The 18,297-nt window shown below is 37.9% G+C and overlaps 1 protein-coding gene across 2 annotated transcripts in view; it reads right to left on the bottom strand.

Annotated features, from left to right (window-relative positions):
• Positions 1–16,911, bottom strand: part of ltbp3 (latent transforming growth factor beta binding protein 3) — a 34,508-nt gene extending 17,597 nt beyond the window's left edge. For both annotated transcript variants that reach the window (XM_079482396.1, XM_079482397.1), the window contains exons 1-6: positions 16,225–16,911; positions 5,274–5,422; positions 4,541–4,664; positions 3,970–4,136; positions 3,767–3,872; positions 872–958 (exon numbers count right to left, since the gene is read on the bottom strand). In XM_079482396.1, the coding sequence (XP_079338522.1) occupies positions 872–958; positions 3,767–3,872; positions 3,970–4,136; positions 4,541–4,664; positions 5,274–5,422; positions 16,225–16,465 (874 nt within the window). In that variant the 5' untranslated portion in view covers positions 16,466–16,911. The remainder of the gene's footprint in view (positions 1–871; positions 959–3,766; positions 3,873–3,969; positions 4,137–4,540; positions 4,665–5,273; positions 5,423–16,224) is intronic.
• Between the last annotated feature and the right edge of the window lie 1,386 nt (positions 16,912–18,297).

Consider the following 18,297-nt stretch of genomic DNA (forward strand, 5'->3'; position numbering starts at 1 on the left):
CTCAACGTGTTTTGAGGTTTTTTCATCAATGTTCAAGCAAGTGTCCTATTCAGTATCACCCTAAACAGTGTGCCGTTTACATATCCAGAGGAGGCATCTTTCTGAATCAAAAATCTTTGCGCAATAAATCAGCCACATTGGCCTTGCACTTTTAGTTCTCTGGATGAATGTCATAATCAGGTTTTGGTACTTATGCTTCAATAATAGCTCTGCTCATAGAGGTATGAAATATCTCAGCTATGGTAACGTAGCTTTTCTGATGACAGAAGTCCTAACAGCCCCATCGATTTTGAGATTATGTTTTTCAACATAATATAGCAAGATAGATTCTTCACAATGTAAATGCACTTCTGTCCGACAGCTGCCTCAAACCCAATACCATGGATGTGCCCAAATCCTCAACTCTTGATATTCCTATAGCCGGAAAATAGTGTTAATTAGTGTCTCCATCTGTGCTCATCATTTGAATGAAGAATGCTGTTCTATAGCCATTCCTGCACCGCATCTGAGAAATGATTGAACTGAAAAGAGTGTGTAGCATATCAAAGGTCTGAGGCATCTGCTTGCAGTAAAACCTGACAGTTGTGGTTAGTCATCTTGCACAATGTACAATTTATTTGCTTACAGTACCATTCCATGATCTAGCTTCTCCTTCAATAGGTTCTCTTGAAAAGGCAATGAGAGTCACAAATGGAGCTTGTTGAAATAACCTTATTTCGTATCTTCCTTGTAGTTTTATTCTGAATGTATCCAGTTCTCCTTTAGACACTATAATCCAATTTGTCTCCAAACTGTCAGCAAAGACTTGACTGTATGTGTCTCATGGTCTGGATTGAGCAAATGTATTACCTTTTATTAACACAGGCATTACCTTGACAATGAGTGGTGTTGAGTCTCTTATATCCCTGAGGGCAAGTGGAGCCAAAGTCCTCTAGTATAGTCTGGTGTTTCCCAGCGTCTGGATGAGAAAAAAACTGAGATTTATTTTTCAGGTTTTCTGGCAACAGTTCACCAATAAATACAATTATGTCTTCATATTATTAGTAAGTGCACTATAGCACCATGCAGTACTTTTGTGTGAGAAACTGACAAAACATTTTTGAAAGTATTCACTTTCTCTATTTTTCTGTTAATATCCCTTTATTGAATAAAATTTTCAGTAAAGTTATTAATTGACGCAGAATTTAGGACATAATTTTCTCAAGGCTTTAAATGGAAGTCTTGAGTGCATGAAATGTCATTCTTGGGTGAACTATTTACCCAAAACTGTCTGTCATAAGTGCCCCAGAACTGTTTGCTGTCCTACATTATTCAAAATGTCTTCTTTTGTGTTCTACAGAACAAAAAAAATATAAAGTAATTTTCCTACTATGGGAGTCAATGGAGGGCAAGATCTGTTTGGTTATAAGCATTCTTCCAAATATCTTTCTCTGTTCTCATCAGAACAAAGTAAATGTGAGTAAATGGTGACAGAATTCTCATTTTTGGGTGAAGTATCCCTTTGAGTCGGACCATTACACTGAAACAAAAAAACCAAATATAGGAAAGTTAAACAAAGCTAAACAAAAAGAGAGTGGGAAAGGCTTAAAAAAGAAATTTTAAAGAGAAACTGGTGGTGTGCTTTATATGTGATGTGGTTTGTGTGAGAGAGAGAGAGAGAGAGAGAGAGGCCACGGTGGGAACGTTTCTCTGAAGCTGATATTTTTTCCCTCCTGTGTAAGAACATGTGAGTACAGAGACAGAGTGACTTTCCAGAAAAGCCTTAGCCAAAGCCAACATTTTTTTAATCCTTTTTTCCATCCTTCACTTTTGTCTCCTTTTACTGCAAAGGGTGTGTCATTGGAAAATATGGTGATGTTGCTAAGGCACGAAGACTCTCGCAGACGTTCGCACACACTTGAACGCAAACACTTATGGTAACGCATATCCGCTCACACACTGTTCAGCTGGCCAGGAATTTCAAAGAGAAGCAGACAGACCCAGTGCACAGGGCCATCACTGTCTGAACGAGCTCTGACAAATAAAATGGATTATGACTCTTTATGAGAAGAAAATGGTAGTGGAAAAAGAGCATTTTTCTTCTTGGACGTACTGAAGTCAGAGACTGTGATGACACATACCCACCAGTCAATATTGGACGGGGAAATTATAAGAAAAGACAGAAAATAAAAATAAATCAAGCAGTGGGACAGTGAGATGAGTTATGGAATAAATTATGAGCAGGGACGGCAATTACATTACTTCCAATTTTAGGTAAACTGTCCCTTTAAAGTTTGAGCACGGACCATAACTATTAACTATTTGCAATTTTTATTTCATTTTAACCACAACCTATATACAGCCACACAGCCCTTGAGGATGATTTCATCTTTTTTTGTGTGTGTATTAACTTCATAACCATTAAATTAATTTACAGCATGCACAAAATTATTCTTAACCTTATCCCAAAATAAAACGCAGAATTGACAGATATTTATAAATGACACGAATCACGAAAATTACATATTTTCTTCTAAATCAACATTTTGTTGTTTGCATTAGTGAATTCTGTCGGATGTTCAACATTTCTATCGTTTCACACTAAACAGTTGCCAAATATTGAATGTTTTTAGTCACAGTATGTTGTGAAAAAACTGAAGGGTCTTGCTGAAGAGCCGAGGACGTGATAAGAGCTCTGTCTTCTTTGATTTGATTGGTCGCTGCTCGGCTCTGTAACCAGTAACCTCACTTATTTTGATATTGCAATGTTGCTTTTAGTCAGTAATTTCATACATTTTTACACACACCACATGAAAAATAGTGGGTACCATGTGAGGAAATGGACGCGTGTCGTGAATATATCACAAAAAAGCTGTAATTTCATGTGCTCTTTAGGGATCACTAGTGGCCGCGAGGCCCTAAGCAGCCGCTTAGTTCGCTTATAAGTGAGGGCCGGCTCTGATTATATGTGACCGGTTAAGGAACAAATCATGTTCAGGATTTATTAATAAATGGTTGCTTTTAGCTCCTAACACACACATGCAGGCACGGATGCACACACATACTGTAGTCTAAATATATAGCATAATACTTAAAAACGCACTATTCATACTGCAAGGTAGTTTGTATTTTGTTACTTTTCCCTGTCTATAAAAAATTATAATTTTAAATCATCTGTTTTGGTTTTGCTATAAAAATGTAAAAGGTAGACTGACTGCCAGTGTCTCATTATTTGATTTGTCTGAACAAGCTGTGTTCCGACCTGCACTAAAATAAAAGCTAAAATTATGACAAAAAGGCAATTTCCACAATGAACAAGTTTTCAAGTACATTCAGTTATATTACATTAGGGACAGCTTCACAATGATTAACCAAGAAACTTGAGTTTTACTATTCCTTTTCGATAATTAATAGTTTTCCATGTTTAATGGTCCAATTCAAAACATTAAACACAGCAGTGAACTATGACGCAGGCATGAAAACATACAAATAAACATGACTTGTGAAGTATTACAGCGCTATACAAAATACTGCGTTTTAATATTGGTCTGTCTGTGTAAAATCCAACATAATCATCCATGCTGCTCATACTAATAGTAACTCACTAAACCTTGAAAAATATTTTTAGTTGAATCATCAGATATCAAATTTGACATTAGATAGGTCTACATGTGTATAGTCTGGGTGTATTTGTTAGTACATATACAGTAGATAGCACATGCTCATGTTGGTTAATTTTCAAAGAGCTAAAGGTTTAATGTAAATGTTGTTTATGAAATGTACTTACAGGGTAGTAAAGGACACTTGTAACATTTATTTTGTCCCCATGAATTACCCACACTGCCACAGCAGTCTTCCTGATTGGTCAGGCCAGGAAGAGGGTTACTACTACACTACAAAAAGAGATAGTGAGCATTAGAGCGATATTAATATTTTTAATTAATGCCCAAATCAGATCAGAATTAAATTCTGTCTCTAATGGTTACTCACAGCCTGTTTGGGTGTGGTTTCCTGGAAGCACCTCCCCTTCGGCTTATGTGTCTGAGGAGGAAGTCGGGTCACTGTCTTGGAACTGTGAGGCTTGTTCTCTGATTGGTCAAGGGGATGAATGACAACTGAAGTGTCTGGTGTATGGAGAACACGTACATTGAACTGCACTGAATAGATAGATGGATAGAAAGAAAGCAATTATGATAAGAAAAAGATGGGATGTTTAGTGTTTTTTAATCACAATAATTAGTATAAAGTATAAAACAACAACAACCAAAATTTGGTTGAATTTACTCATCCTTATATCATTCCAAACCTATATTACTTTTTGTGGAAAACAAGAACTTAATGGTGACTAAAGCAGTATGTCCGTAATTATATATCATTATATTCTATATTATACAATTAATATATTTTAAATTATTTTCGAATTTCTCAGAAGAAAGTAATAAAGGTTTGGAACATTAGGAGGATGAGTAAACCGTTCATTTAGGGGTAATCCACTCTTAGATATACAACAATTATTTTACAAATGTATATAATAATAAGACGTTTAAGGTGCACCCATTACCTTCAGATGAGTGATGGCCAGCACCTTGTGACAGAGGCAGAGTGAACACTGAGTGAGTCTGTGACAGCTGCTGTCGTCCACCTGTGATGCCCTGATCGGACAGACCCTGGGACTCAGGCAAGACCTGGAGGATTTTATTTGATGTTAAGGGATTGCTCAGATTGACAACAAAACTCTAAATCTGGCATATGTAATTAAAACTCATAAATAGTTTAGCATGAAATAAGAATCAAGAGTTTTGTAAATGTTTATATTTTTTTCCACAAACATGACATCATACAGCACAGTAGTGTTTTTCAGCTCACGTACAGAAATACATTTTCTTTAAAAGGTGGATGAAACAAGCGGGCTATCTGAACAAAAACATTCGATTTCATCACTCGAAAAATTACAGTGCAAATAGTCAATCCCAAAGATCGAATCAGAAAATATGCATTGTGCACAAATCTTCAGGTTTTCATTTAAAACATCAATGTCAAACCCTCCATGACATGATCATATATATTTTTTCTATCAATCTAATTTTTTTGCAAATTCTTCAACATTTGTTAAAAAAAATTCAAAAGTAATTGAATTGTCCTTTCGGGGTCGTAGCTACAGCGCAGAAAGATGGAAACCATTCAAGGGTCCCATGACAATTCAATTAAAGTAGATTTAAGAAGCCAGGAGGAAAACGGAGTCTGGCATTTTTTAAGGGGATGTTTGAGCAATGTGGGATGAATGAAGTCAGCACCTGTACGGTGTAGACAGGCTGCTTGTTTCCACGTGAAGCTTGTGTTCGAAGTGGGAATTGGCAGAGTCGTCCAGTGAAGCCCGGTGGGCAGAGACAGTGTGTGCGAGTACTGCACACTCCCCCATTCATACAGGTGAGAGGACATACCACTGTATAAAAATAAAAAGAGAAATTACAGATTAAGGCGTCACTGTTGCATTTCACACTTAATATCCAAATCTATAAATAATTTAATTTAACACATATGCATTTACATACACGCCCTTACATACATACATATACATTTTTTATAACATCTCCTATAAAACATCCACAGTTCCTTTAAAAACAACAACAAAGTTACACAGTTAAGACAATTTGCAGACTGCACTGACCATATTTTACTGTCACAAAATCAGTTATAACATGAAGTCTGTAGACTATCTGCAGAAGACGGTGAAATTTTAGACTGTAGTGTGGTTAGAAGACTCTTATGTGGGCTGAAAGATCAAGCCAGGCTTAACCAGGTTATTTTGGAACACTGGCACAGTTAACATTTTAATAACAGCTCATGGTGGTTTAGGATGGGGAAAATCCAGTGTCTGTTTGTTATTCTGTTCTGTCCTTTGCCGATTTTCTCTCCGGCTGTTTGCATGGCTTTTAAAACATCTATAGCATTAGGGTCCTAGTTTTAGACCTAAACTTTTCTACAACTACAAGAGGGTTTTCACTTATAGTCACTTCTAAAACAAAGGACCTAAAACATTGCAAAAAATCTTCAGCAGAACAAACTGAAAAATACTTGTTTTTTTAATTCAGATTTATCAAACATGATTTTAGACAAGCAGAGAGGAAAGGAACACAGATGCACTCTAGTGTTTAAGTTTATGTGTCTGTTTGTATGATCAGTCTGGCAGTAGAAGACTGTGGCGGTGATGTCTTGTAGCTTTATGACGACGACACACGGAAACAATTACAGCTGTATCGCGAGACTTGAGATTGTGTGCTTAAAACAACCACCCACGCACGTACTTATGCTGATTTAAAGGAACAGTTCACCAAAAACTTTTATTCAACATCATTAACCCACATCATTTCATGCGTAATTTGGAGAACACAAAAGAAGATCTCTTGAAGAATGTTGGCGAACAACAATGACGGTACTTATTTACTTCTATTGTATGGACACAAAACCAATGAAAGTGAAAGGGTTAGTTACAAACAATCTTTAAAAATATCTTCTTTAGTCATAAAAAACAATGTTTTGAAGTTATAAGATGATGTGTAAACAATGACAGAATTTTATTTTTTGGGTGAGCTATCCCTTCAATACTCTCTAAAGAAATGGTGGGTTATTTCCAAACCAGCGTTGACAACAGTGCGTTAATACAACCAGCATTTTGGGCTTAAACAACCAAGCATAGCTTAGATTTATAACCAAATGGTTGGGTTTGTCCCTTTTTTAACCCAATGCTAATAAAAACATATTTTTCATGAATGTTCATAAATTGGTTTGTGCATGACTGTGTGTGCGGGAATGCCTCAGTGTGTCTGTGCTTGCTGAGTTAATTGCTGTAATCCAGACAGACAGTGGTTTTCGAAGCTTTTGACTTCAATAACTCACACACATGCATGTGACTTTCCCCGGTAGTGTTGAGTTCTCAGGTTATAGTATACCCCAAAGTCTTATGTATAAACCCACAAACTCTAAATCGACCTAGTTTGGCTGTTCTTCCTGTCTATTTTGTGAAATATTCACAAAATATTTTTGCGAAATGTTTATACTGAAGATTTTAGGGGAGTTTCAAGAAGTCATCTTTGTCTAAGCCAAAGAGAATGTTAATGGATTTTACAGACCCAATTTTGTGTATATGTGAGTGTGCGTGCAGGGTTTACTATATTAAGAGCCAAAAATGTCCACACAAATAAAGTATTGAAAACCAACTTCTGAATAGATGTTAAGTGGTCCTCACAAGTAAAAAGACTCAAATGCAGAAAGGTTTGTGTGACAGTCAGGATTAGGGTTGGGTGAGGGGATAGAATATACAGTACAGTATAGAAATCATTGTCTATGGAAAGTCCCCATAAAACATGGAAACCCAACATGTGTTTGTGTGTGTGGAAGGGTGGAGTGAATATGATAGAACAGTGTGTGTGATGATTTTGAGGGGGTTAGTCGGGGTGTGTCTGCTGAGCTTGTCAAATCCACTGCCTGTCTGAAAATCACTATGTATTTAACTAGCTTAATGTTCCATACTAGCTTTCTCACACCTCAGTATTAGGAGCACACAGACAACAGAAGTAAGATAGATAAACTGTTAATTTAAAAAGAATCCTATAGAAATGCACTCTTTCAATAATTCTCCTTGAAAACGAGATTAAACGCAGAATTTATGTTTAAAGGCATGGTTCAGGCAAAAAATTTAATTCTGTATTCATTTACTCACCCTCGAGTTGATGCAAATCTGTATACATTTATTTGTTCTGATAAACACAGAAAAATATATTTGGAAGAAAATAGTAACCAAACAGTTGTTGGCCACAATTGACTACCATAGCAAGAAAAATTACAATTGTAGTCAAAAGTGCCCCAGAACTGTTTGCTTTCCTACATTCTTCCAAATATCTTACTAAGTGTTCATCAGAACAAATACATTTATACAGATTTGGAGGTGAACTTGAAGGTGCGTGAATGAAGAGAGAATTGTTATTTTTAAGTGAACTGTTCCTTGAGGACATTCACTCTTGATTTTTCATTTAAAAGAGCCCTGTCTTTTCGGGAATGCACATGAACAATGCCCTTAGACTTTTGTGTTGACTGTCTTTCTATCTGTTAATATTTGTCTTTTTTGTGGCAAGTTGAAAGACTGTAATTGGTTGGTAATGTGATCTCAACATATCAGCCCAAATAAGGCAACAACACAGACATAGAAAAATATATCTATTAAGGGGCCGTTTACACGAGACTGTTTTCAAGTGAAAGCGCAAAACTATTTATGTGATTTGGCTGTCCGTATACACGGAAACGGCGTTTTAAGGGACTGATAACGCAAACCTTTTGAAACAAGTTTCAAAATGCAAGTTTTTGAAAACCACAGCGTTCTCATTTCCGTGTAAACCCCGAAGAACGCAAGAATGAGAAAACGACATTGTGCGCATGTGTATTAGGTTTGGGGGTGTGGTATGCGCGTGTACACCCAAACACAACGAAGGAGAAATAAATACATCAATGGCAGATTACTTGGGGTTTTTTTGCGCTGCGTAATAGTTTGTTAACGTTTCTCCAGCAAGCAGTAGATTTACTACACCAGTGCTATAACCACCAGTGGAGACAACATTTTATCTACAGCAAAATCTAAACACTCATTCATGGCGACGAAGGGTTTTTAAACGCAGCTTTTGGATCAGACCTGGGAGGACGAGTAGATGGTGGTACAACTTTGTCGATGGCGTTGTTGACGAGCTTCATTGGAAGGAAACCTTTCGAATGTCCAAACTTTTCGCCATCTTGTTTGTTTGTTTGTATATGTGCACACGCTTCTCTTCACTATGAATGAGGAGAAATGCTGCGCTCTGTATTATATGGTCTCTTTAGCTACGGAGGTCCGCCTTCCAATAAACCGTCAATCAATCGTCAGGGACTATGTTATTTTTTCTTTACAAAGTGATGTCGTAATACAGCGTTTTAGTCATTTTTGCGGATCTGTGTAAACGCGGGTTGTTTTAATAACGTTGTCGTTTGTACGTGAAACTGTTATGCAGAATAACAGCAAATATCCATGCGCAATATGTTACATTTTAGACTGACCACGGTCAAAATCATTTGTCTCAAATAAAGCTAACGTTAAGCAACATAAATAAATGTGCACACCAGCAACCATAATGAATTGAGGCACGATTGCCTAATAAATCATAAATAACTTACAACTTGATTATCAAATTACTTGATAAAGACTTCCTCCTGTTGTTTTGAACAACGTTTCTCAGCTTTTCTCTTTTTTTCCCGAGACTTGATTACATTGTTTTGAATGACGTTTTCCGCATTTCTTCTTTTTACAGTTTTTTGCCGGTTGGCGAACCAACTTCGTGTGCTTCTTCCACTTTACGAGACTGTTGGTGAACAACAGTCCGGAAAGTTAGCAAAAAACAAAGCGCGCCCATTTAGAAAAATGATATGGTTGGTCAGTTTTACTGTCACTCAAATTTAAGCTCTCCCATTGATTTACTGTACTGTCAGCCAGCGGTATGTGACTAGAAGGCACCCCAACCCTGTGTAAGCACACGTTCGACTTCTTGCAGCATGCGCAGGCTGTGCAGACAGCGTATGACATCGCAGAACTGCGACTGCTCCTTGATCTTGAATTACTCGTGAGACTTAGAAATCCTGCATCGATCCAGGAAGTCAAATATAATTATCTACTAGGGGAAACCGTCTACCTTTTTTGAAAATAGTATTTTAATGTTTTTAAATATATTTTTTAACGATAGTTTAGGTCATCACAATGGGCCTAGAGGGCCCCGAGGGTTCTGGTATGATTTCTGTTTTTATAGCGAGTTTAGACTCAGTGATAATAATTGACAGTTTGAGGTCTTAAAGGGGTCTTTTTACGCCCTTTTACAAAGTCTTACCCTATGTCCGAAATCTACTTGCCTACTATATAGTAGAAGAAAATGAGTATTAGTGCCACATGCCCCATCCTTCTGAAACGCTCTGATTGGTCAAGCTGGCCCAATAGGTTAGGGCGTGACTTAGAAATGTCCCGTCCTTTACCATATCTGCAAGCTTTTCGACAATGTTTCGGATGTGAATTATTTCAAAAATAAAGTTTACTACAATATCAGCAAATTACACAGCAGATGATAAAGCTAAAATAAGAAGAGATAAACAGCCTATAAGGGAAAAGGTTGTGCTTTTGATTTGTACATTCGGGCAACAATTGTTAAATCTCAATTATGAAGAAATGCTTCATCATGTACTGTAATTGGTGGTTGGTTCTACAAACACACTGATTATGGTCTGAGGCTGATTCAAAACATCAGCAAACTCACTGCTGCTAACACACCCTCTAACACATAGCGTATTATTAGTGATACAAACATTTGATCGTGTTCACTCATTCACCATTATTATAGTTTTATAGAAATTATAGTTTTATAGTTTTATATTATAGTATTATAGAAAGTTGGAGGATTGATGGTGGTGACTTTGATATAAAGCAACTATAGGGTAGTCTCTTTATAACCTCTTATTAGCTTTATTCTTCGGTGGATTGTATTTAGCTTCAAAAATAGCAAATAATGTGTTCATTTGTCTTGATAGACAAAACGTGTAAACATCATGAATATTTGTTAATCACAGATCTTCCAGAAGTCTTTGGTAGAACTTCCTTCCGGGTTAGCCTACAAATGTCTCTGAGCCACTCCATTCCTCACTGGGACGAATAGGCTTAGAAAGCTTTGGAATTGTAGTCAAGTTTTTTACAGTTGGCCAAACCTTCCCAATTTCATAACCTATCCTGTGTTTGACCCTAAAAAAACTGTATCTGTGTTCGATTCCAAATACTACTACACAGTGTTCAGTAGAATGCTCATAATGGTTTTCTTCAATCATTTTGTCAGTTACTCTATTTACATATCCCGGATATGTCTCTTGGGTCTACTGGTTTTGGTTTATTGGCAGTTCATAGGCTTAAGGTCTTTGTTGTTGTTGTCGTCACGAAACTCTGGAAACCCTTTACCTCTCAGCATTTATATAAATGTTCGTCTTTTCCTTCAGAATTTTGGTTCTCCAAGTAATTGTCACAGTACTGCTATTGTGGTGTTTATTTAATTAAGTGTTATGTGCTTTATAAATAACTAGCTCACCAACTACTAAATTCCATGTCAACAACTATAATGTAGCTTAATCTGGGATTTGAAATGCTGCCAGAGTTTTCCACAGCCTAATTCAGTTTCTTGAACAAAAGCATCTGGTGGGACTGTGGTATTTTGATGTGTCTTTATTTTTGTAAACAACAAAATACCAGAAACAAACACACAGCCATTATAATGTTGACGCCAGGTTATTCTAGCAATATAGTGTCATCACTGTCAGCTGTGTGTAAAACAGGACATCAAACATGACCATTTCTCCATTTCAATAAGCTATCACTTATTTATCAGCATGAGACACATGTATGAGCGTGTGAACAGACTACATTGCGTGTGTCTCATGGTGAATGCGTGAGACTTGAGAGTTTACAGGGCTGTGCGTCAGCGATAATGGTCCGTGGGGAAACGCAGTGCTCCGTGTGTACTGTATTTCAAGCAACAAAAATTGCCTCTATGATTTTTTGTATTCTAATTATTCTAGTTACTCGAGGAATCGTTTCAGCCCTAATGTTATTATTTTGTTCAATATTTCACAAATATTACCATTCATGACTCTCATTGCATAGCAGAAGTTTATGTCATCCGTTAGCACTAAAGGTTTTTAAATGAAGCTGCCTTAATGTTGTTTGTGTTCCAGCCTTACAATCATAAACAGCAGAAGTCTTTAAAATTTTCAAGCATCAAACTATTTTTTTCCAAATACATTTTAAATTATATTTTTATTAACAAACATATTAAATTAAACCTTAAAGTAGCTCATTAAGCACTTGTTCGTGCTAATGTTTACACACTCTTGCTTTGACATGGCATCTTGCAAGATTTTCAAACAAACCTGTTTCTATTGTCGCATAGGGGCTTGAATGTGTCATAACACATTCTGTGTGCCAAGCAGATGTGAAAATTCAGGCAGTGTTACTGGGTAACATTAAGCAGCAGTGGGTGATGGGTATTTGTGTATTTATGGAGAAGAAGGGTGAAGATGTTCTTCTGAAGAGAAGGCAAAATTAGACTCTACAAAGACTATAAATAAACAGTAAGACAGAAAAAATGGAAGCAAGTTATTTTACCAAATATTTTCCTGGGACATGCTACATTGAAATCTCGAATTGTCAAGAGAATTGATGTTGATTGAAGTGCTATCACAAAGCCGGTGCCCGGTGTCAGTGTTTAACTGAACTTGCAAGGTTTACGCTGACTTTGAATCTGCTGTTTGCATGGGAACCAATGAAGGGAAAAACCAGAAATGTTGTCCTAAGCCCTGGAATAGAAGGGTTCCTGCAGTGGCAGATTGAATAAAAACAGGGGCCCAAAAGTAAGAGTAGGGTCATGTTTTTTTGACATCCTCCGATTGTTCTATGAATTATGTTTAGAACCAGTTATATCCAAACTTTCTGACCTTCCTTGAGAACGCAGTATGTATTGAACATCACAAAGGGACAATAGTGGGGATGCCATACAAAAACATCATCAAATAATATGACCTTTTTATTGTCCTTTGTTTCTTGAGTTTGGATTAAGGGATTGAAAAACACATTTAGACCTTTTCCTAAATCTCAGGCTTCCTAAACTTTTCTCCTGAGAAATAAGACTCTAGTAACCTCATGTGTGTCTGTTAAAAACGCAACAACCTGAATACGTATTTTTGTCAAGTTATCGAATTCTAAAAATGAGAAATTTTAGTACTAACCAAAAATGTTTCACCAGATTGTTTAAATTATAAAATCAAACGGTGCCGCAATGAAACATAACAGAGAACTCTATTAAACTGTGAGCAATTTCTGCAGGGTATACTGCCGGTAAATGCTTTAGATGTGCTTGGTATGAATAACTAAATGTTAAGCGGCCAATAACAAATACAGACACACATTCCTCTTCTCTGCTTTAAATACCTGGCCTCAATCTCACAGTGAAAAGCACAGTTTACTCTGAGTAAACCAGAATGCTTGTTCAAGGCCCTGCGTTTCAATGCTGCCCTTTACTTTAAATAAACCACCTCTCACACAAACTTATAGTATACACATCATCGCCTTATCTCTTTCCATCACAACCTCGAACGCTTTGACTATCAACACCAGTTATAAAGATTGCAGTACCAATCCTCTGCTCCCCTGCTATCTGGTGGATGGGAAAACCATGGGAACGTTGCATGAGAAAACTTCAAGACTGGGAAATATTTCTAATCCACTAACACAGGCAAGAGTCAGATAACAAATAAGAGGGAGGGAAAAAGAGATACAGAAATTGAAACGGTTGGCAGAATGCAAAAAATTGGAGAAAGGAAAGTGAAAACATGAAAAAAACGAGTCTGTCCTTAGTTAAACTCTTTGTGTGTGGCATAAGCCCAAGGTAATTTCCAAGCAAATGAAAAATAACTTGAGTAAACGAAAACACAGAGACTATGACAAAAAGTGTATGTATGTGTTATTATCAACAATTAATAACTTCTGCAGATCTTATTTAGATGACCAGTAACTCACACAAGCACAAACACACAAGAATTGGCATTCTTCTGGAATGTTTGACTGGATTTCTTACGATTTTCCACTCTGAAACAGCTCTTTTGTGGATTTTCCGTGCTGAGGAACTATGCGCGCCAGAGAGAAATCAAGCCAAATTCGCTTAAAAGACTTTAGTTACGTAATAAAATGGCTTTGACTCCTCTGAGCTCTACCTGAAATTACAGCCCACATTGATTATACTCCTGATACAAATAAAGAAAGGCTGCAAAAAGGTAGAGCTAAGGTAGCTAAATAAAAAAATGAAGAGAAGTCACCAAAATAAAAGGAAATATGTGGTTCTTGCATGTGTGTGTTTGAATGAGGACATAAATAGTAACTGGTTGTCCTGCTGTGGCACACTGGCATCATTTTGGGCACCCTGTGGCACTTTGCAGAAGTGGAGGATGGTTTGAGGGTTACACACCTCACACCACAGAAGCCCCATCCTGGCAATGACAGACAGAGAGAGAAACACCACAGAGAAACAGAGGCAAAACCTTTATGGTATGAAACTGTGGAATTCTACATTTTAGTATTCTTCTGGGTTTTAGTAAGATGAGTCATGATATGAATGTGATGTTAGGCAGATACTTAGGTGCCTGATCTTCCAGACAGACTTTGACTGCATTCTATGACTGAAGTCACAGAAATATGTCTCATCTTGAATCAGGCCTTGAGAAAAATCCGGAATCAGTTCCAGAGGTTGATGCCAAACTTATTGGTTGTGTTAAAAAGTGGACTTAAAGTTCTTTCGAGGCTAAATTAGGAGGTGAAAGATCTTATGAGGAGAGTTTTATTCCTCAATGAGCTCACTAAATAACATAAGTGTGCTGTAAGTTATTTCAATTATCTCTTCTTTTAAATGACAAAAGGCTCCACGAGAGTGATGGACAGCATCAATGTTCAGCTTCAGAATGATTATAAAGGATGAAATGTTTGGACAGACAAATACTCAAACTCTCATGAGAGTAATAGTTCAATGTTATGTGTGTTGATCGGTTTGGTCTACAGAGAGGGACCCCATAATAAATGTCTTACAAATAATATCTAAATGGTTTGTGTACGGTTTGAAACTATGGGTACGGTAAGGTTGTGTGCTAAAAATGCCACAAACTCGAAACAGAATAGAATTTAATATAAAACACAGAATGCAATGATAAGTGTGTGATTACATCGAGCCATTTAAAGCGTATGTGTAAGCAAACGGCTTCCTACGGTGAAGACTCTTCTATGCACAGACATTTAAACTTTTAGAGTTTATAGCAGAGTTCAAGTCCAACCAGGGTCTGCTTGAGGTTGATTTATTTCACAGTGTGAAGCTGTATTGTTAGACTCTCTTTTAAGTCAAGGGCCTATATGCAGTTGCAACAGCACCTTCAAGTTAAGAAATCCTAAAGTGCTTATACCGTTATTACCTGGAGATTTCATAACTTGGCACCATATGTTAATCATGAAGGTGGTTTCAGGAATTGTTTGTTTTGAATCAATACATAAGCACTGCGCTTATCCAACCAGTTTCATCATCAGTGCAAGCATTATAGCTTCAATATTTTTCATTTTTATGCTGAAATAAATCAAGCGTCTACCCCAAACAAGGTCCATTATAAGCAAGAGTTAGCCAAACAAATGTGATGAAAGAAATGAACAGAAAAATAACACAAGTCAGAGATGCGTCAGGTCTGAGTCCCAAGCTTGATGTGCCTCTCCATCGTTGGCCTTCCATAAATGTACACTTAACCAAGCGGTGAATCAGCTTCCCCCTTTATTTTTATCACATTCATTTATTTTTGGACTAGACCTATCGAGAAGCCCTTGGGCATCCAGCAGACAAAATTAGAGAGTAAGAGGAGAAAGACCCAGACAGAAACACAACACACACCATATGAATCTGCTGAAAAGGGGAGCTTAAAATAACACTCACTTTCATCGCAGCGCTCCTGAAAAACAGTCAAATATGTACAGCTAAACATACCCACACACGCAGATGTAGATAGGCTCACTAACCATATCAGCTCCGCACATTCTTCACTTGAAATAACAAACTGGAACATCAGTGTGTGCAACGGGGGTTCTCACGCACACAACCACATAAAAAGCTGTGGTGTGTTATGAACAAATACAATGTGAATATACAGTAGCCTCTAGCATTTATGTTTATGTGTATGTGTGCTGTTAAGACCTTGCTGCGTAGACTTCATGGCACCATGCCTTACCACACTCAGTCTGATGCAGCTCGGAGTGCTGCCCTGCCAGCCAGACAATATGCAGAAACCATTACGACGAGCGAGTGAGAAATAGATGGAGGGAGGGGTTTATTATTTCATTTCCACTCAGTTTAACGGACATTATATTTGACCATAACCCCTACGAAAACTAATTTAGTAGCTTTTGATGTTAAAACGTAACCACAAATGTATTGGCTCAATGTATAACCCATAGTTTAACAAAACTATTTGGAATGCCAAAAAAAACATGCTTACAGTCAACAGCAAATACAAATACTGGATACTTTTCACGAGGGGAGACTCAGTGCAACTAGTTTAACCTCAACCGCCCGCACGAAATAACCAAGGGAATAACAACCGTCCCAAAACTTAACTTACCGACTCTGAAGCCAGGCCCGGTGAGCGTATCCGCGGACTGTCCGTTTTCGCCGATGAGGGTCGTATTGTTGCCCTGTTCGCAGGTGTCCTGACACTGGCCCTTCATGCATGTCCGTTTGCAGATGAGTGGCGCGATAACCACTTTGAAGCGCTCGCGAGTGGACGCGCGCTCGACGCACAGAGCCGGTCGCTGGAGCGCGAGCCAGATTAGGAGCAGATGGGAAAGAATCAGCGAGGGCATGTTGGCATCCCTCAATGCCGACAAGGGGCAACACAGAGCATTCACGCCACCACCCACGGTATATCCACTGAAAGCCCGAGCAGATCTGGCGCGCTCCTAGGGAACGACCGCAGAAGTCGTTTCGGCGGAGCCTCGTTTGGAAACTGTATCCAGAAACTCCCTCACTTTTCCCAGGCAGCGCTGGCTACGGAATCCCAAAGAAAAGTTTTTCCTTATGCCTTCCTGTTCCGTCTAATGTAAAAACTCAGAGAAAAAGTACGTCCGATTCGATGCGCAAATGATCCAAATTCCGCAAATGTTAGGCATTTTAAAAATCAGTTTGAAAGACTTAAAATGCTTTGTAAGAAGTTCTTGAGGTGGAACAAGATGAAAAACTCTTCTTTGCTTCTCATTTCTTAAAGACTAATAACCTACCTTCGGTCGCTGCCTGAAAAGCTCGTGTGTGCGTATCGGAGTTTGGGAATCTTTAGGAGGAGGAGAGGCACGGGAAGAGCCAATCCACGGGCGGCCACCCTGGCGCACTTCCAGAGCAGTACAGCAGCGGTTTATAGGATGCCTCCCTCGTCACCTCTTTGCCTTAACTCGCACCTATCTAGTCCTCGATGACGGTGTTGTGCGTAATCCACTGCGGTTACGGACAGTAAATTCAAGAAAACTTTAGCATCGGGTCCTGAGCCAGACCGACTGACGTTTTTCTGCGTTTACCGCTAGCGATAAAAATATTTAATCTGTCTTGCTAGACAACGTGTTAATATAGTGCCTTAATGCATGATGGTATTAGTGTCCCAGCATCCCTTGGAGTAGCATGTAAATACCGTCGCTGCTAAAAAAAGTCACACTATTCTAATGGATTTAATTGTTTTGGTTTTAATTCATTTATCTCTTTGTGGGTCTCTGGTTGTTGTTTGTCAGATGACAATTAACACCAGTAAATAAATCCAAATAAGAAATTTTGGGTTTAATATTATTTTGAATAATGGTGTTTATAATGGAACCATAGGAATGTTTCTAGAAGGGATGGTGGACAAAATCTCGCATATGCGTATTCAATTAAATTGTGATTACTTGCAATCTATTGTATAAAGAGGTCATTAAAAAAACAGGATTTGTGATGGCCACTGATGTCATGACCTCACACAAACAATCTCTCTCTCTTGCTGGACCAATATTGCTTTAGTTTCCCATTGCCTAAACAGATTGTTTGTTTTCCAATCAAATGTTACTTAATTTTATTACTGAACACGAAATGTATTAACTTTATTAGTTGAACACGAAGTTCAAGGATATGCTTAACTGAAAGAAACTTGACCCAAATAATGAAAACCTCGGAGAATGTGATTTTAGGGGACATGCGTAAAGAAGGGAGAGAAATATATAGTCAGCAGGATCAGCCAGTGGGAAAGAAAATGTTGTGAGGGCAGGATGATGGAGAGACAAAATTAGAGAAAGTAAGTTGAGTCACTTCCTTTAAGAAAAGTGAGAGTGTTTGCTTTCAGTCACTAAGGAAATGACTGCATAAGGGTTCCTCACCCACACACGTATGTACACACAGGATAGTTCACAGGCAGATCTTACATTTTTGGCCACTTAAAGGCATGCAGCACCAAGACCTGCAACAGACATGTGCATCTCCTTTGTCTCAAACACAAGAATTTGTATGTTAAAACAAACGCACAAATGCACACATGGAGCTATCACGTGACTTTAAAAGCAAGCTGTTTTACACCAAGCCAGATTCCATCTAGAAAACCCCAAAATATATAGTGTAGAGAGGCTTTATACTAAATATTGGACTGTTTTGATTTAATATCCAGATAAAAATCACAAAAGCC

Source organism: Barbatula barbatula (genome assembly GCF_947034865.1).
Source record: "Barbatula barbatula genome assembly, chromosome: 2".
NCBI lineage: Eukaryota > Metazoa > Chordata > Actinopteri > Cypriniformes > Nemacheilidae > Barbatula > Barbatula barbatula.